Here is a 21,197-nt window from a genome sequence, read left to right as displayed (position 1 = left end):
GTCCACGGAGAGAGACGATCGGAGCTCACTCATGAGCTCTTCCTTCCGACTCCCCCCGCTGCGAGTTATGGAAGAGACGTCATGACGTCTCTCCCATAGTGCAGAGAGGAGCGGATGGCTGCGGTCACAGCAGGAGCAGGATTCAGGTAAGTTTTTTCTTTCTTTCTTTGTGTATAAGGCGGCGCTACTGGGAGCACTACTAATGGGTGCATACTACTAGGTGCACAACTAATGGGGCACAACTACTGGGGGCACTTCTAATGGGGGCATACTACTAGGGGAACAACTACTAGGGGCACTTGTAATGGGGGCATACTTCTGGGGGCATACTACTGGGGGCATACTGCTAGGGACACTACTACTGAGGGCATACTACTAGGGGAACTACTAATGGGGGCATACTACTAGATACACTACTACAGGGGACATACTACTGGGGCATACTGCTGGGGGCACTACTAATGGGGACATACTACTAGGGACACTACTACTGGGGGCACTACTAATTGGGGCATACTACTGGGGGCATAGTGCTAGGGGCACTACTAATGTGGGCAAACTACTGAGGGCACTGCATAGGGGGCACTACTACTGAGGGCATTGTGTAAGGGACAACACTGCTGAGGGCATTGTGTAAGGGACACTATTGCTGTGGGCATTGTATAATGGGCACTACTACTGTGAGCATTGCATAAGGGGCATTACTACTGTGGGCTTTGTGTATGTGTCACTAATGTGGACATTGTGTAATAGGGACACCACTGTGGGCATTGTGTAAAAGGGGCACTACTGTGTGTCATAAAATAAATAAGAGACACTACTTTATTGTGTAATGTGAATCAGGGACACTATGTGTGGTATAATGTGAATAAGATTGTGCACTGTGACTCCTTTCACCGTAGCCCACTATGTAAACAAGTACTGTGACTCTGCTGGTCGTACCCCACTGGGTGGGTGAGAGGGCCCAAGGACCTTTCCATCTTGCACTACCTTTCATTTCTGTCACTGCTGTGTGGCAATGTTTCATAGATGTGCTTTAATCTGTGGTGTCTGTGCCGCTGCACCGCTGCTCTCTGGGCCTGATTCAGAGCCGGACGCTCTGACCAGAGCGCTCGCTCTGAATCAGGGCCTTCCTACCTAAAATTGGACCGGCCTCTTGGACGCTCGCATAGCTGTGGGTTACCACCCACAGCTTATGCGAGCGTCCAAGATGATGGTCACGATGGTCAAGACCATCGCGACCATCGGGCTTGCGACGAGACCCTGCGGTAGGGTCTCGCTGCCACAAGCCCTGGACTGATTTTGGCTCTATCAGAGCCAAAATCACTCCCACTGACATCACTAGTGATGTCAGTGGGGCCGGACCCAGACGGTAGGCGTTCCCATGGGAATGCCTCCGTCTGGCAGCCACGCCCCCAGCACGACCACCAAAGGGGGCGTGCTGTCACTCAACATCGACAGCACGTCCCCTTTGGTGCGAGACCCCGAGCGACGGCTTCCCCGTCGCTCGCCAGGTCTCGCGCATGCGCACGACGGAGGCGCCTCCATCGTGCGCATGCGCACTTGGGTACCATCGACCCGCTTGCGAGCGTCCTGCGCTCGCGAGCGGGTCTGAATGAGACCCTTTGTCGCTTAGTAACCAGTCAGCTCACTGCAACCTTTGGCCAATAATGGTGAAAACAATATTATAAGCTGTGAGGTGGTCTAATTGACTGTAAATGACTGGAAATTAATATTATTGAGTTTAATAATACTCTAGGAAGAAAAGAAAAAAAAGCCCAATTTATGTGATTTTAGCTTTTTTTTGTACATTTTTATAAAAAATCCAAAGCCAGTCACCGCAGTTTGGCAAATCCAAATCCAAATCTGGATGATGAATTAGAACCAAATCCGCCAACAGTGGTACGGCGCACATCCCTAGTTTAAATGACACTGGTGGGAAGCATGTGTATATGACACTGGTGGTAGGTATATGTGTATATGACATAGGTGGGAGGTATGTGTATATGACATAGGTGGGAGGTACGTGTATATGATACTGGTGGGAGGTAAGTGTATATTACACTGGTGGGGAGCACATATGTGTATATGACACTGGTGGGAGGTATGTGTGTTTATGACACTGGTGGAAGGTATGTATATATGACACTGGTGGGAGGTATGGGTGTATATGACACTGGTGGAAGTTATGTGTATATGACAATGGTGGGAGGTATGTGTGTATATGACACTGGTGGGAGGTATGTGTGTTTATGACACTGGTGGGAGGTAAGTGTATATTACACTGGTGGGGAGCGGGTATGTGTATATGACACTGGTGGGAGGTATGTGTGTCTATGACACTGGTGGGAGGTATGTGTGTCTATGGCACTGGTGGGAGGTGTGTGTATATGACACTGATGGGAGGTATGTGAATATGACACTGGTGGGGAGGAGGTATGTGTGTTTATGACACTTGTGAGAGATATGGGTGTATATGACACTGGTGGAAAGGAGGTATGTGTGTATATGACACTTGTGGGAGGTATGTGTATATGACACTGGTGGGAGGTATGTGTTTATGACACTGGTGGGGAGGAGGTAGGTGTATATGACACTAGTGGGAGATATGTGTGTATTTGACACTGGTAGGAGGTATGTGTATATGACACTGGTGGGGAGGAGGTACAGTCAGGTGCATAAATATTGGGACATTGACAGAATTTTCATATTTTGGCCTCTATTCACCACCACAATGGCTTTGAAATGAAACAAACAAGATGTGCTTTAACTGCAGACTTTCAGATTTAATTTGAGGGTAATTACATCCAAATCAGGTGAACGGTGTAGGAATTGCAACGGTTTCTATATGTGCCTCCCACTTTTTAAGGGGCCAAAAGTAATGGGACTATCAACTCAAAAGCTATTTCATGGACAGTTGTGGGCTATTCCCTCGTTATTTCATTATCAATTAAGCAGGTAAAAGGTCTGGAGTTGATTCTAGGTGTGACATTTGCATTTGGAATCAGTTGCTGTCCACTCTCAATATGAGATCCAAAGAGTTGTCACTATCAGTGAAGCAAGCCATCATTAGGCTGAAAAATCAAAACAAACCCATCAGAGAGATAGCAAAAACATTAGGTGTGGCCAAATCAACTGTTTGGAACATTCTAAAAAAGAAAGAACGCACCGGAAAGCTCAACAACCCCAAAAGACCTGGAAGACCATGGAAAACAACTGTGGTGGATGACAGAAGAATTATTTCCCTGGTGAAGAAAAACCTCTTCACAACAGTTGGCCAAATCAAGAACACTCTCCAGGAGGTAGGTGTATATGTGTCAAAGTCAACAATCAAGAGAAGACTTCACAAGAGTGAATATAGAGGATTCACCACAAGATGTAAACCATTGGTGAGCCACAAAAACAGGAAGACCAGATTAGAGTTTGCCAAACAACATCTAAAAAAGCCATTACAGTTCTGGAACAACATCCTATGGACAGATGAGACAAAGATCAACTTGTACCAGAGTGATGGGAAGAGAAGAGTATGGAGAAGGAAAGGAACTGCTCATGATCCAAAACATACCACCTCATCAGTGAAGCATGTTGGTGGTAGTGTCATGGCGTGGGCATATATGGCTTCCAATGGAACTGGTTCCCTTGTATTTATTGATGATGTGACTGCTGACAAAAGCAGCAGAATGAATTCTGAAGTGTTTCGGGCAATATTATATGCTCATATTCAGTCAAATGCTTCAGAACTCATTGGACGGCGCTTCACAGTGCAGATGGACAATGACCCGAAGCATACTGCAAAAGCAACCAAAGAGTTTTTTAAGGCTAAAAAGTGGAATGTTATGCAATGGTCAAGTCAATCCCCTGACCTGAATCCGATTGAGCATGCATTTTACTTGAAGAGAAAACTGAAGGGAAAATGCCCCAAGAACAAGCAGGAACTGAAGACATTTGTAGTAGAGGCCTTGCAGAGCATCACTAGGGATGAAACCCAGCGTCTGGTGATGTCTATGCGTTCCAGACTTCAGGTTGTAATTGCCTGCAAAGGATTTGCAACAAAGTATTAAAAAGTGAAAGTTAGAATTAGGATTGTTTAGTTTGTCCCATTACTTTTGGCCCCGTAAAAAGTGGGAGGCACATATAGAAACTGTTGTAATTCCTACACCATTCACCTGATTTGGATGTAATTACCCTCAAATTAAATCTGAAAGTCTGCAGTTAAAGCACATCTTATTTGTTTCATTTCAAAGCCATTGTGGTGGTGAATAGAGGCCAAAATATGAAAACTCTGTCAATGTCCCAATATTTATGCACCTGACTGTATATGTATATGACACTAGTGGGATATATGTGTGTATATGACACTTGTGGGAGGTATGTGTATATGACACTGGTGGGGAGTGGATTTGTGTATATGACACTGGTGGGGAGGGGGTATGTGTATATTACACTGGTGGGGGGAATGTGTATATAAAACTGGTGGGGAGGAGGTATGTGTATACAGTATGATACTAGTGGGAGGTAAGTATATGGGTGTAACTACCATAGGTGCAATCAGGGCCGCCATCAGCGGGGGACAGCCAGTACTCCTGTACCAGGCCCGGACAGCTGAGGGGCCCGGCTGCCGGCAGAGTAATTGCTACAGTAATTCATCACTCTCACACAGGACACAGAGAGAGTTCTAGGAATGAGTCATCACACACAGGACACAGCTGAGCTGTGTGTGATGACTCATTCATTAATGAATTCTCCGGCCAGCGCAGAGCAGCTGCAGGAGGACCATCTTATAAAGTTAGGAGCACTGGGCCCCCTCTTACAAACAGGTCCCCCTCTCAGGACCCCATCAAATAAGTAAGTAGTATCACCTCTGCGAGTCTGCCTCCATACTAGTTGCTCCACCCTCAGCTTTCCTCCTGTCCTCCTCCCTGCTCTCATTGGCCAGATACTGTGTGTACTGCACTGAGGAAAGAAATGTGAGAGAGCAACTGTGGTGCACACAGAGAGGTACCTCTGCCCCCTCCCCCCTCCTATACAATCTATCTGTCCCACTGTCCCCTTTACTATGCCTGAATCCTGCCTCTGCCCTCTCCCCCCTCCTATACAATCTATCTGTCCCACTATCCCCTTTACTATGCCTGAATCCTGCCTCTGCCCCCTCCCCCTTCTATACAATCTGCCCCACTGTCCCTTTACTATTCCTGAATCCTGCCTCTGCCCCCTCCCCCTTCTATACAATCTGCCCCACTGTCCACTTTACTATTCCTGAATCCTGCCTCTGCCCCCTCCCCCTTCCATACAATCTTCCTCACTGTCCCATTTACTATGCCTGAATCCTGCCTCTGCCCCCTCCCCCTTCTATACAATCTTCCCCACTGTCCCTTTACTATGCCTGAATCCTGTCTCTGCCCCCCCTCCCCCTTCTATACAATCTGCCCCACTGTCCCTTTACTATTCCTGAATCCTGCCTCTGCCCCCTCCCCCTTCTATACAATCTTCCCCACTGTCCCTTTACTATGCCTGAATCCTGCCTCTGCCCCCTCCCCATTCTATACAATCTGCCCCACTGTCCCTTTACTATGCCTGAATCCTGCCTCTGCCCCCTCCCCCTTTTATACAATCTGTCCCACTGTCTCCTTTACTATGCCTGAATCCTGCCTCTGCCCCCTCCCCATTCTATACAATCTTCCCGACTGTCCCCTTTACTATGCCTGAATCCTGCCTCTGTCCCTTCCCCTTCTATACAATCTTCCCCACAGTCCCTTTACTATGCCTGAATCCTACCTCTGCCCTCTCCCCCCTCCTATACAATCTGTACCACTGTCCCCTTTACTATTCCTGAATCCTGCCACTGTCCCCCCTCCCCAAATCTCTATCTCTGTGCCCTTCCCATATGTCTTTGCTCCCCCATATCTGTGCCCCTGTTCTCCCATATCTGTGCCCCTGTTCCCACATAACTCAGCCTTTGCCCCCTCTCCATATCTGTGCCTCTGCCCGCTTCCCATTTTTGACTCTGCTCCCTTCTTATCTGTGTCTTTGTGTCCTTTACCTAAGTGTGCCTCTCCCTGTTTGCACCTCTGTCCCTTTTACCAAGGTGTGCCTCTCCCCCTGTATGCCTCTGCCCCCTTGCCATGTCCGTGCTGCGTTCCACACCACAGTAACTGAACCTACGGATGGCAGGTAAGTACAGCTTCCTGCTGTAAATCATCAGGCTTTTCTTACTTTAAAAAAAAATCCTTTATTCCTTTTTAATCTTTAAATGCATATTTTACATTTACTGTTTAACTGTTTATTTTTATGTGTAATGTGTGTAAATAAATATATATTCCATAGACATATTTGAGTGGCAGAAAATCAATAGGTTTTGTGAATTTTCAGATTATGTCTAAGCAACCTGAATGGGACATATGAAACCGTAAGGTTTTTTTCTATGGAATTTCATAGCTTTTAAAAATGTATTAACTCTCAGGGTTTGGATGAGCAAAACGGGCCACCTGCAGGGGAGAAGGGCAACAAAATACTATACTAACACAGGAGGTTGTTTTGGGAGGTGCAGAGTGCGAGATGGCTGTAGGCGTGTGGGGTAGCGGCAGCAGCAGTGGTGCAGAGCAGTGGCAGCGGTGCAGTGCAAAGGGGGCATCAGTGGGTGACAGAGGGGTCATTGGTAGTGCGTATGTACCTTAGAAAATCAAATCAATAAGTCACAGATGCATGAATGCAGCAGTGAGATCCATCTACACATCTGTTAAAAATTGAATGTGTTAACAAAAAAAAAAAGCCATAGCCCCTCCCCCTAGAAGACAACCAGCACCGAGCTTTGGAGCCCCAGTACTGGTTGTGCTACATACAGGGGACAAAAAGATGTAGGGGTCCCCCGTATTAAGCACAACCAGCACCAGGCTTTTCGGAACCTCTCCTGGTTGCCAAAATACAGGGGACAAAAAACGTAGGGGTCCCTTATACTTAGCACAACCAGCACAGGGCTCTGAGCTGGTCCTGGTTCTGGAAATACAGGGGGAAAAATGCATAAGGCCCCCCTGTATTTCCCAGAACCAGCACTGGACTCCTCCTAGCGGAGGAGTGATGCCACATCCAAGGGAACCCTTTCACCGGGCTCCCCAGCCACAGCATTACCCCTGACCACTAGTCAGCCCAGGCCGGGGATCCGTGGGGAGTAGGGGACCCCCCAATAAAGGGGTCCCCTTCCTCAGGGCACCCCAGGCCCAGGGTGATAGCCCGGGGCTATCCCCAGCACCCTGGGTGGTGGGTGCTGGGTTGATGTGTGTTGTGTGGTGCATATGTTTATATATATTGTCTTTTGCAGTAGTACTATAGGACCCAGCAGGCATCCTCCACATACTGGCACTTGGTGAACCACAAGTACCAGCAGGCAGGGCACTATGGACCTGCTGGTACCTATAGTACCCCTGCAAAAGAAATATTCAAATGAAACAGACACAGTCTGTTAAATCTTTTATTTAACGGGACCTTCACCTAGAGGGCGGCGGCCATTAAGCTCTTTTGCGTGGCCGTCGCCCATCCAGGGCTTCTGCAGCGTCTTCACCTGAGGGCGGCAGCCATTAAGCTCTTTTGCGTGGCCCTCGCCCATCCAGAGCTTCTGCTGCATCTTCACCTGGAGGGTGGCAGCCATTAAGCTTTTTTGCATGGCTGTCGCCCATCCAGGGCTTCTGCAGCATCTTCACCTGGAGGGCGGCGGCCATTAAGCTCTTTTGCACGGCTGGTGCCCATCCAGGGCTTCTGCGGTGTCTTCACCTGGAGCGCGGCAGCCATTAACCTCTTTTGCGCGGCCGCCGCTCATCCAGGGCTTCCCGGCATCTTCTTGCTTCAGCTGGTCTCTCCAGCTCCTCGGCCGTCGACTGAATGGACGGGGCTCGTGCTGCTGGCTGTATTTGAGCCAGCCGAGGGGGCAGGGCGATGATGTCGCGAGCCGTGATTGGCTTGCGGTGGCCATCTTTGAATTTCCAAAATGGCACTGAGGCACCATTTTGGAAAAGGGCACGCTCGGTTCTCACCATTGAATTCAATGGGGAGAACTGCTCATTGGCTGAGAGGTGGAAGACTCGCCTCTCTCAGCCAATGAGCGCTACGCACCAGGATTTCTGGACTGAAATCCCACAACAGAGCTGTCATTCGGGTAGTAGTGTCCTTAGAGGACACTACTATTGTCCGTGGGCTCGGGTAATTAATTTTTTTTCTTTTTGCCAAGGCCCTGGATTTGCCTACTTTGGAATGAAGAGGACAGATCTAAGCGTAGGAGGAGGTGAGTATGGAAGTTTTATTACATGTAATCCATTGGATTGTCTACTGGAGAAGAGGACAGATTGGCTTCAGGGATACTAGGTGAGTATGTGAGATAGTGTGTGCATGTGTGAGTACATGTGTGTGTGCATGTATGTTTTATTAAAATTATACTTTTCTATGATGTGTGTTGTGTGTTTTTTTAATATTGCTTTTGGTGTGGAACTACAGCTACCAGCACGCCCGTAATGCTCCGCATGCTGATACTTGTGGATCTCCAAGTACCAGCATGCGGGGGAGGCTTGCTGGGAACTGTAGTTCCACAGCAAAAACCAATATTTATATTTTCAAATGCACCACACTTTACATAATCAACCCGGCACCCACCGCCCAGTGGTGCCGGAGATAGGCCTTGGCTATCAGCCTGGGCCTGGGGTGCCCTGAGGAGGGGGACCCCTTTATTGGGGGGTTCCCCAACTCCACAGGGATCCCCGGCCTGGGCTTACTAGCGGTCAGGGGTGATGCTGCGGCTGGGAGGTCCGGTGAAAGGGCTCCCCTGGCTGTGGCATCACCCCCCTGCTAGACGGTGCTGGTTCTGGGAAATACAGGGGGAGCCCTATGCATTTTTTCCCCCTGTATTTCCAGAACCAGGACCGGCTCAGAGCCCTGTGCTGGTAGCGCTAAATACGGGGGATCCATACGTCATTTGTACCCCGTATTTTGGCAACCAGGACAGGTTCTGAGAAGCCTGATGCTGGTTGTGTTTAATACGGGGGACCCCTACATACTTTGTCCCCTGTATTTAGCACAACCAGTACTGGGTGGGGCTCCATAGCCCGGGGCTGGTTGTTTTCTGGGGGGCGGGGCCACGCAAGTTTTTTGTAAAAATGAAACACAGAAGCAGGCATCATGGAAAGCCCGCTATTGTCCCTCCACGCATAGGAGGAGGTAAGTATGACATTTTTTATTACAGGTACACCATTGGATTACCTACTGGAGAAGAGGCACAATTTACGGGACGGTGGGTGCCAGGTTGATTATTTGATGTGGTGCATTATAAATAATATTTTCTTTTGCAGGTGAACTATAGGTCCCAGCACACCTCCCTGCATGCTGGTACTTGGAAATCCACAAGTACCACCATGCTGGTCATTAGGGCCCACTGCCACCTGTAGTCCACCTGTAAAAAAAATATTAAAACAACACAACACACTTTAATATTGTAATATTTTTTTTTACAGGTCTTCACCTGGGGGACAGCGGCCTTTAAGCTCTTTTGCGTGGCCACCACCACCCCAGGGCTTAGGCCTCTTCTCCTGGCGGGCGTCAACCCACCAGGGCTTCAGCAACTTCGCCTGGCGGGCACCAACCCGCCAGGGTTTCAGCGTCTTCGCCTGGTGGATGCCAACCCGCCAGGGCTTCAGCGTATTCGCCTGGCGGGCACCAACTCACCAGGGCTTCAGTGTCTTCGCCTAGTGGGCGGCAGCCTGTGATAGCTCTTTTTCGTGGCTGCCATCCACTAGGACTTCCGGCGTCTTCATCTGGCCGGCGCCAACCCGCCAGGGCTAGGGTGACTTCGCCTAGTGGGCGGCAGCCTGTGATAGCTCTTTTTTGTGGCTGCCTCCAACTAGGACTTCTGCTGTCTTCGTCTGGCGGGTGCCAACCCTACCAGGGTTTTGGCGTCTGCGCCTGGTGGGCACCAAGCCGCCAGGGCTTCGACGTGTTTGCCTGGTGTGTGCCCATCCGCCAGGGCTTCTAGTGTCTTCACCTGGGGAATGGCTGCCACCTCCCCAGGGCTTCTGTGGTCCTCTTCAGGTGCCTCTGCCTCCAATGACATCACGAGTCGTGACTGGCTCGGGGTGGCCATCTTTGAAAATCAAAGATGGCCGCCGCAAGACAATCACGGCTCGCGACGTCATCGCCGGCGGCACCCGGCAGCTGCGGGACCGGTGCCTATTCAGGTGTCGGTGGTGGGCCTGGATCCGAGAGGATCCAGTCCCCGCCAGCCATTCTGCCGAGTACGGCAGCAGCACCCATTTAAAAAAACGTCGCCTTAGCGCCGTTTTTGAAATTCAAAGATGGCCGCCACGAGCCGTGATTGACTCATGGTGGCCATCTTTGAATTTCAAAAATGGTGCTGAGGCTCCATTTTTGAAATGGGCGCCGCTGCTGTATTCGGCAGAATGGCTGGCGGGGACCGACACCCGCGACCTGCCGCTGATGAACCACGCTGCCGCTTTTGTCCCCGCTGCCGCATCCGTGTCCCCGCCGCTGCTACCATTGCCCGCTATCGCCCGCAAACGACAGCCATCTTTGTGCACCCAAGTGAAGCCACATTGACTACACCTGCTGGAGGCTCCTACTGCGGCTGCGCAACAAGTTAAAAAGTCCTATCTTCATAATGGCGCATTCTTGAGGTAATAGTTTAAAAACTATAACTTTCTAATTTACCTGAACCCCAAAAGCACGTACCCTGGCACAATAGCTACCTAATAAAACAAACCCCAAGTCTAAATTTCACCCCTACCCTGAGTTTTGCCTTCCCAAAAATCCCCCATAGACTATAGCAGAAAAGGGTTCCTAATTGAGAATGTCAGAAAAATGTGACAGTTGGAGCATTTAGATTACTCCCATGTCCTCATTTTTTATGTTTATGCCCTGAAATTTGTCATGCAGCACTGTGTGACAGTTCTACCCGGCCATGCCAAATTTCAGATCAGCACCTCCTATATCTTTTGAGGAGTAGCCCCTTGAACACCCTGCCCCCCCCTTCAGAATTCTCTATGGAGAAATCAGTTTTTTTAGATGCAGCCTTAATATTAGGGCACGACTGTGCCCTTATAATATATGTCAGTAATGTGGTGGGAGCTCATTGCATTCACATGCTCCAGGTACCAGACCTCAACCTCACACCACTGCGGCCACCAATCCTTTTGGGTGAGTTAACAATGAGATGGGGGCCCTGTTTTTTCATTTGTACCGGGCCCCACGTTTTCTAATGGCAGCCCTGGGTGCAATGGGTGGAGCTACTATGGGGCGCAGAGCTCAGGGGGGCACATCTTCATGTGTCAAGGTTACTTGTGTTATATACATTTTTCACGATTGAATGGTACGTAGGGGCCCTTAAAATCTTTTGCTATGGGGCTCTTAAATACCTAGTTATGCCCCTGGTATGTGTATATGATGGGAGGTATGTTTACTGTAAATGCCAATAACATTACATTTTTGTTGTATTTTGAATCTCTCGGGTTAAGGGAATTCTGAAAATAAAAACTTACATTAAAAAGAATACTGAACTATAGTAAAAGCATCCATGTTCAGAAAGTTGTGAAACATTTTCAATAGTTTGAAAGCAAAATGTAGAAAAAAGGATAAAAGGTGTTTTACACGTGTGATATATATCACCTTACCTCGTGGTCCATATATTTTCAGCACTTTGTCATTCAGTATAAAATTGGGTGTAAGATGTATGTATTTTCCTGCTACCCCACAACCACCATATTGTAAGGTGTATGGATAATCTCCAAACATAAAAGGATCAGCTATGATAACATCAGCCTATAAAAAAAAAACAAGGATATACTGTATGTAGAAACTCCCCATCCTTCGCGTCTGAAGACCAAATCGATGTAAATTTAGATATACAGTAATTGTATGTACAAGACATGATGTTCTTCATCCTGCATTACTGTATGGAGAGCTCAGTAACTGGCCTCAGGAGACAGTAATCGTACATGGGAGGGATCTAGTTATAATCAACGAGGCCAGTGGTTCTCAAACTCTGCCCTCAGGACCCCAAACCCAAACAGTTCATGTTTTCCAGGTCACCTGTGGATCTATAAAATGTGACAGTTACTAATATACGTTTGCTGCTGTGAGGTGACCTGGAAAACGTGAACTGTTTGGTGACCAAGGAGTCTATGTACTAAGCGTTGGAGGGAGATAAAGTACCAAACAATCAGCTCCTAACTGTCATTTTAAAAATGAGGGGTGTATTTACTAAGCCTTGGGGAGAGATGAAGTGACTGTCATGTCACAGGCTGTTTGAAAATTGGCATTTAGGAGCTTTTTGGTTGGTACTTTATCTCTGTTTACTTTATCTCCATTCAAGGCTTAGTAAATAGAGCCCACAGCCTGTAAAGTGACAGTAAAGAGCTGATTAATGTATTTCTGTCCACTTTAACTCCATCCAAGTCTTAGTAAACAGACCCCAGTGTTTGAGAACCACTGAATTAGAACAATGCTCTCCTAATATAATTAATAGAAGCAAAACAAGTATAGTGCAATCAATTGGACTATATTTATATGTGAAGAATGTTGTTAAAATATTATATAATCAATCAAAGGCTGTGCTGGTATATTACAATCAATGATCAATACTGTTATAATGTGACCAAATGGAGCTTTGCTATTAGAATTTAATTAACAGGGACACTGATGATATAGTATAATCAATTGATGCAATACTGCTATAATATTATTCATTGTAGCTATGCTGGTATGAGATAATTATAGTAAATTGCCTCACATCTTGTATAATTAACTGGGCTCTTAGAATAAAATATTTGCTGGTATGATAGATAGGGCTGTTGAAAATCTCAAAAATCAAAACAAAAAACAACCTGTTGAGAGCAGCCCCTGTATTATTTGTTGCTGTAACCCCAGGCTAGTGTCGTTAGGTGGCTACTGATAGACATGAGAGGTAAAATGGGAATACAGGGTCTGATTCAGAGCCGGACGCTATTTGCGCTCGCTCGTTCAGAAAAAGGGGCTGGCTATTTAAAGTAACCGTTCGCTCTTTGCGGTCTGTTGGCGCCTCCAAGTCTGAACGAGCGAACAAAACATGCGGACGTTTTTTAGTACAAAACGCCCCCTGGCCGCTCGCATCATACGTCATGTCCGCTATTTATTAGATTAATCGAGTACATCGAACAGCGTATGAACTGCTCGCTATTCTTGTGGTTGGTTTTTCCTACCGCAATATTGCGAGCAGTTCTGGCTAAAAGACACCCAACAGACGTGGTCGATGACGCTGCTTTCTTAATTATGCACACCCTTAAAACGCACGTTTTGACCTTTAAGCACGGCTGCGTTCTGATTTCCACTCCCCGTTTTCAAGCACCTTCCCCTGTTACCACCCACATACGCCTCATCCTGTCACTCAAAATATCAGGCATATATATATATATATATATATATTGCGAACAAACGATTTCTGGCCGCACTGACTGGTTCGCGCATGCGTACTAATACCCATACGCATGCGCAGATGTGCGAACATCGCTCGGAACGAACGAGCGGCCGCTTACGAGCGGCTCTGAATGAGACCCACAATACATGCCAAATTCAGTGCTGATAGCTCAGGTACAAAAATCAGACTACTATCCAAGGACAGTGGCAGGCAGCATAGATATGACAAGACCCAGAGTGAGAGTCACCTGCAAGAAAACGCAGATAACCTATCTGGGATGGTACAGGAGAATTTAATACATGACTAAAGAAGTTAAGACAACTAATGTATAGAAACTCTCGCTTAGACTCTCATCAAAATGGCACAATTATTGTATGAGTTTATTACATTCACTGCATGTTCTACATGCTACTTGTATTCATTTAAATAAATACAGTATATCATCTTTGATATCTATTGTGGTCCCTCCATTTCCGACAGCAGCCACAGCTACCATAGGTTTCTATGGGCGATGCAAAGCTGTCAGATTTAACAAGCTTGGACCTGATAGGATAATGTCATCTCAAGATGACCTATCGGATAGTAGCCTATTGGCTACTATTTAAAGAAAAATTCCATGGGATGGAAACCTCCCTGTAATGTCTGTCACACATGCGTAGTTTGCTGACCGCACATGCGCAGAACGTCCCCGGCTCCTGATAGAGAAGCTAAATGATTGCTTTTGTGATCATTTACCTTTTTAGCACATCACAGGGACGGAGCTCCTGTCCCTGCATGTGATTCTTAGTACATTTAGGGAAAAGTGAATTTCTTATTGCCAGGAATAAACCTGATTATTAGTAAATATGCACCTGAGGGAGGTAATTATTGGGTTAGTGAACATGAATGGAATTATTTGATGGTGTAGGGGTTAATAAATACAGGGGATTAGTGAGGTAATGATTGTTTATGTTGAATGGGATTGTAACAATGATGTTAAAGTAGTGAGTTGCGTATGACTCTATATCACCTGTACTTGCATACACTCCAGAGCATGCCTAGTAAAAAGACACATCTGCAAAACCTGGACATGTGGCCTGAAGCAAGTGGGAATGGACCATCTCAGATGCTTAAACAGGAACTGTAATACCCCTTTTACACCAGAGCTAAAACCCAGGTTATTGCAGGTTTAACCCGGGTAGCTGCTTGGTGTAAAAGGGGACAGGGTTGGATTCCCGGGTCGAGTGACCCGGCAATCCAACCCATGTAACCTGCAGGCTTTAACACGGGAATGACCCGTGAAACCATGCAGTGTAAACGGCGCGATCTGGGTAACGATAAACTGGAGCGCGCCGCATGCCTGCCGATTGGCCGGCTTCAGTGGTGCTTGGAGATTATGTCATCTCCAAGCGTCCACTTCCACGCCGGAAGAGCCGGGTCTCTGCGGACCCGGCTCCGGTGTGAACGGCCCCAACTCGGAAATATCCTGGGTCGGCGCTGTCTAAATTCCAGGTCTGATCCGGTTTGGAACCCTGGCCCTGATTCAGAGCCGGACGCTCTGACAGAGCGCTCGCTCTGAATCAGGGCAGTCCCTGCTTCTTTTTGGAGCGGCCTCCTGGCCGCTCGCATAGCTGTGGGTGACCACCCACAGCTATAGCGAGCGGCCAAAATGATGGTCGAAATAGTCAAGACCATCGCGACCATCGGGCTTGCGACGAGACCCTTGCGGTAGGGTCTCGCTGCCGCAAGCTCTGGAGTGCTTTTGGCTCTATCAGAGCCAAAAGCACTCCCACTGACACCACTAGTGATGTCAGTGGGGCCGGCCCCAGACGGTAGGCGTTCCCATGGGAACGCCTCCGTCTGGGCAGCCACGCCCCTGGCACGCCCACCAGAGGAGGCGTGCTGTCAATCACCATTGACAGCACCCCCCCTTTGGTGCGAGACCCATAACGACGGCTTGGTCGTCGTTATTCGGGTCTCGCGCATGCGCACGACGGAGCCGGCTCCGTCGTGCGCATGCGCACTTGGGCAACATCGACTCGCTTGCGAGCGCTCGCGAGCGGGTCTGAATTAGGCCCCCTGTTCCAACCTCCGGGTCAGACCCGGAATTTAGGTTTAAAAGCGGTATAAGTGACACTGCCATTTTCAACAGACAGAGGCTTCCTATCTGGAAAGAGGATCAAAAACATTTACTGTACATTACCTTATCATATGACTCCCTTTTTGGTCTTTTGTAGTTGTTGCTGCTCGACCAAGTGTTGGGTATTAAAACTTTTATACTTCTAATGAAAAGTCTTTGTTTTGTAGCTTGAAACATATAATTGGATGCATCAGTCACCATGTCCTACAAGTATAAAAAAGTACAAAAATATATTACCAATGCATAATACACAATTATATTAAGGCATATAGAAATTCCCATGAATGTATTTGTAAAAATTGGTTGTAATTTGTGAATTCCAATGTCTTAACTTTGGTGCTCATTAGGAACACTGTATAATTATTAATGTATTATTAATTTATTACTATTATTATTATTAATAATGTATTATTATTATTATTATTATTATTATTAATAATGTATTATAAGGCTTAATTAACGACAGTTAGTCAAAAATGTAAGTGGAGGCTTTTTTCTGTCTCGTGCGATTTCTCGCACACTGTGTGTTTTCATTTTCTGCATCTTTTATCCTGTCCCATGTCTGATTTGCAACTCTCTGCGACTAAGTGGCTGTGACTTGTATGGACGTGGGATCGCAAAAAGTGGGCGTGCAGTCACAAAATTTTTTATAAATGAATACAAGTTTACAATCAGTGCGCTTCAAAAATGGGAAATCCTGCAGAGGGTTTTTGGTGTACACCCTAAGAAGAACCACATATGATATATAAAACAGAAAAAATATTAAAACCCTGCCCAAAACCTCTAGTGGGGGTTCATTTCTCTATCAAGTCAATGATATTTGTCCAATTACAATAATTCCAAGTTCAAAAACAACATGAAACCAATGTTCAGAAATTGTCGGTATGAAAAACTTTCCAAACCTCCAGAGATTGAAATGAGTCTTCTCACAGAATCCAGTCAGTCTGCCCAATAAATTTGCCACTTCCTCCTCTTCACACAAAGAATGGTACCTCTTGTTCCTCAAATAGTGACAGAGAACAAAGAGGTTGCAATAATCAGGGGCGCCGAGAGGGGGGGGGAGCGGGTACAGGCCCGGGTCCGGTGCCGCCCCCCCCCTCCCTCACAGCAGCCCAGCACACAGCGTGTGCTGAGCTGCAGTGGGAGACTGCTCGTGGCTGCTGAGCAGCAGCCACAGCAGTCTCCTATGTCTGTGAGGGGGAGCGATCACACTGATCACGCCCCCCCTGGCTTTGAGCAGGGCTGAGGGGGCTCAGAGCGCCCCCCCTCCCCAGCGCGCAGCGCCGCAAAGCATTTTTTCAGGAAGGGGGCGTGGCCACGCTTCCCGCAATTAGGCCACACCCCCTGTTACCCAGGCCCGCCGCGGCTCTTGGCGGGCCTGGCAATAGTGTGAAACAGTTTTTATGTGAGTGACAAACTTTTGTATACAAAACACTCCTCACTTGTGAGGGGTGGCTATCCAGACTAGGACGCCGCTTCAGGATTCTTGGTCCCAGGAGGTACCCTGTTTATGTATCACAATACGCTCGATGGTGTTTGTATACAGCTGTTTTTTGGTACGCAGCCTCACAATTGTTTTATACAGGGGCGTATCTATAATGGGTGCAGGGTGTGCGGGGAACACGGGCCTCTGGGTCCAGGGGGGGCCCAGCACCGTACACACCCTGCACCCATAATATTGCTTACCTCTCCGCAGTCCCATGTCGGCGCAGGGGTCCGGTGCTGTAAAACGACTGGAAAATGGCAGCGACAGACATTTTCCCGTCATTTGCGCATGCGCAGCACAGGGATAATGGCCACCGCAGCCATTTTCCCGGTGACCTGTGCATACACTATAGACTCTGGGCACACTCTAGTGCCCAGAGTCTATAACTCCGGCGCTGGCCGTGCACATCTCAGTACGCTGCCGGCCGCCGGGCGGAGAGGAGGGGGCCCGTGTCGGAGACTGCACACTGGCCCCCTCCTCTCTAGAAACGCCCCTGGTTTTATATATAAAGGTTTGTCACTCAAATAAAAACTGTATCACACTCATGTTGTATTTGAACTTGGAATTATTGGAATTGGACAAATATCATTGACTTGATAGAGAACTGAACCCCCACTAGAGGTTTTGCGCAGGGTTTTAATCTTTTTTCTGTTTTATACAAAAAATGTAATGTAAGGTGGTTGTGTTCTGGGCATGTATTCTCAAGTTAAGACAAACATTGATGCCGAAAAGTTTCAAAAGCAGCCCCCCGATTTGTGTCAGCTCGGACTCTGGTGTAAGTCAGTGTAAAGGTGATAGTTATGACTGCATAGCTGCTATGATGGCTGCAACCAATTGATCATAAGGGGTACTGTATATTTGCTAAATGTCCATTTCAATCGATTTGTATCAATTTAAAATAGATTAAAAATCATCATCGATGTTGTGTTTCTGGGGCTAAATCACACATTTACTATCACTTAAAAAACAAATAAAAAATTGTCTATTAGTAAATGTGTGATTTAGCATCAGAAACACAGAATCGATGTTGATCGATTTTCATCTATTTTAAATTGATCAAAATCAACCTTTAGCAAATATATCCCAATGTGAAAAAACACCCTTTTAATCAAATACATGAATACAACAGAAGCATTGCTTAAAAAGACACTTTACACTCCACGGAAGCCATGATTTTAAGAAATAAAGACTGCATTGTGCTGGGGAAGGGGAAGCCAGCACATATATTTTTAAGTGATTAAATGGGGAAAAAATTGTATTATTGTCTGCTTGAAGAGCAATTCAGATGCTGCAAGCCACTTGGGTAGGGCCGTAACTAGGGTAACGTGACCAGGGCCCCACAAGGCAGGGGGCGCTGTTTGCGCCTGTCAATTTTCGTGTTTATTATCATTCTCACATGTAGCTTCCTCTTCTTTTATCCTCAGCATCTCCTGGCCTCCCCTATCTCTTCCCTGACCCTTCCCCATGAGGCAATGGCCCTTTTTCAGGTGCACTTATGTCCTTATTTTAAAAATAGAGTATAAACATACAACACCAGGCGCTATTTTAAATATAAAATAAAAGTTGTTGATAAATAATGTATAAAGAGTCGCTACCCAATAAATAGCTCTGATATTACTACTTCACAATATACAAATTAATAAGAGGTGGTATCTGAAATTATTCACCTCAGGGTGCGCTCACATAGACATAAGGATACATATAATACAATAAAATATTTTATTAAAATTACACAGTATTAACATATAAAAAACATTTATAAATCAGCATCTAAATGGCCATTCTCACATGTTCATCATAATGGATCAATAATAGCATGTGTGAACAATCAAATGTCCACCTGTATAAATAAGTATATTGATCTCCTTTAAGGTTGTAATTATGTCCAAATAGAGCAATATTGCACTCACGTCCCGTCAATAATTGTGCTCCTTATTAGGGGGGGTAATGAGATTTCCAAAGCAAGTTTCAGCTGTTAAATGTCCACTCCCTGAAGTTTGCCAATCAACACTCTCTGCAGCCAACCAACAGGTGATTCAAGGTAGCTATTTCAAAGAGGGTGAAGACTTAGGCCCTCATTCAGAGCCACTCGCTAGCGGCAGTACGCTCGTTCCGAGCGATGTTCGCACATCTGCGCATGCGTACGGTTTTTAGTACGCTTGCGCGAACCAGTCAGTGCGGCTGAAAATCGTTTGTACGCAATATAGCGAGTGCCTGCTATTCTGAGTGACAGAATGAGGCGTATGTGGGTGGTAACAGGGGACGGTGCTTGAAAACAGGGAGTGGAGATCAGAACGCAGGCGTGCTTAAAGGTCAAAACGGGCGTTTTATGGGTGTGCATAATTAATACAGCAGCGTCATTGACCACGTCACTTGTTTTTTTTTAACTCAGAACTGCTCGCAAAATAGCGGTTGAAAAAACCAACCACAAGAATAGCGAGCAGTTCATATCCTGTTCGATGTACTCGATTAATCTAATAAATAGCGGACATGACGTATGGTGCGAGCGGCCAGGGGGCGTTTTTAACAAATAAATGAGCGTATGTTTTGCTCGCTCGTTCAGACTTAGAGGTGTGAACAGACTGCAATGTGCGAACGGATCATTTGAATAGCCACCCCTTGTTTTTGAACGAACGCAAATAGCGAACGGCTCTGAATGAGGGCCTTAGTGGTACAGTCTCGGTATATTTACCCAGCTCTCCTCTCCCTGACGTCTGTAGGGGCAATGCTGGTCCGAAAAGCTGCTGTTATCTTGCTATGGCAAAGGTGTAAAATCCCTTTCTCTGTATGGTTGCAGGGGGATAGATGTCTGTGTGTGCTCTCACCTCACACAGCAGGTTCCCGTTCTCACTGCAGAGCCACGGCTTGGGACAGGAGACAATGTTGTAATCCGTATATGTGAGAATATCAAATCTCTAACGCGTTTCCCCGTCACGTGACGACGTCAGGGAGAGGAGAGCTGGGTTAGCCACACCTGTCATCAGCGTAGGTGCGCAGTGGAGCTGTGCTCCTGTCTGTCGAGGGGGCTGCTGCCCAAAATAATAAAAATAAACCAACAATTTTTTTGTGTGTGGTTGTGTGCATAGTGAGTATGGAGGACAGTCACATGACCGAGAGCAGGATCCACATACCAGTCTTGTTGATGGCCTTGCATTGTCATCATGACTGCTGCCGACAGCTACGTCAACTACAGTATGAAGGCCGATGTACCAGGGCTTAAGTCAGGCCAAAAAGTCAGGCTAAAAAAATTAACTTTTACCCGGTTAAAGCAAAAAAAATGTAAAGCTAAGTCAGTTTTAGAGAAACAAAAAATTGGCAATATGCCATTCACTACATGAAGTGGCAAGGAAAGGATAAGGCCTTGGCCTGTATTTATGACTGATGGTTCTAGTGATAATTTAAGCCCCTCTACTTGTAGGAGAGATACAAAAAAAATTAAATTGTTAGGACGAGTAAGACACCGGACCAACTGTGTGCTCGGAAAAATCAGAAATCCCAGAGGAGAGTCCAAGTATATCTGCTGTTGCCATGTGTGAGCCTGACCTTTCTAATACTGTGCTTGAAGAGGATCCTCCTTCCACCATTTGTGTGCCTTCTGATGTAGAAATCGAGGATGCTTCTGTGGAATTGCACAATGAGGATGAGTAGGATAAATCCCATTGTTGGCATGCCTGGGCAAAGGACCAAAAAATTTACTTCTGATGTGTGGAATTATTTCCACCCAAATCTGGAAAACCTTTGCTAAGCCATTTGTAACCATTGCCAAGTAACAGTGAGTAGAGGTAAGGACCTTAACCATCTTGGAGCCGCCTCCCTGTTATGTCACATGCAGTGCATTCATCAAATTGGAAAGGGTATTTCAAATTCAGAAACTTTGGGGACAAATAAACGAACAACAATCAGTCCAGTGTCACCTAGCTGCTCTCTTCTATCTGGAACCAAGCGCCTGCAAACTCCACCACCACCACCTGCATCATCATCAACATCTTCATTTGTGATAGGAAGTAGTCCTGCATCCAATTTCATAAGCATGAATGACTCCTCTCCTACCTGTGATTCCTCAGAAGGTTCCTTGAGTGCTACGCCTGTTGCTGCTGGGGGGGGTGGATCTTCATCCCAGAAAGGGACCAAGAAGACTACTACTAGTAGTA

General features: G+C 46.8%; 1 protein-coding gene across 1 annotated transcript in view; it reads right to left on the bottom strand.

Moving 5' to 3' along the window:
* LOC148540818 (calcium-activated chloride channel regulator 1-like) overlaps positions 1-21,197 on the bottom strand; it is a 98,316-nt gene that overhangs the window by 70,500 nt on the left and 6,619 nt on the right. The window contains exons 3-4 of the mRNA XM_088481930.1: positions 15,624-15,764; positions 11,661-11,808 (exon numbers count right to left, since the gene is read on the bottom strand). Coding sequence (XP_088338056.1) covers positions 11,661-11,808; positions 15,624-15,764 — 289 coding nt within the window. The remainder of the gene's footprint in view (positions 1-11,660; positions 11,809-15,623; positions 15,765-21,197) is intronic.

Source organism: Taudactylus pleione, unplaced genomic scaffold, assembly GCF_031769625.1.
Source record: "Taudactylus pleione unplaced genomic scaffold, aTauple2 ptg000017l, whole genome shotgun sequence".
Taxonomy (NCBI): domain Eukaryota; kingdom Metazoa; phylum Chordata; class Amphibia; order Anura; family Myobatrachidae; genus Taudactylus; species Taudactylus pleione.
The sequence above is the reverse complement of the archived record's forward strand: the minus strand, read 5'-3'. Positions and strand labels throughout refer to the sequence as shown.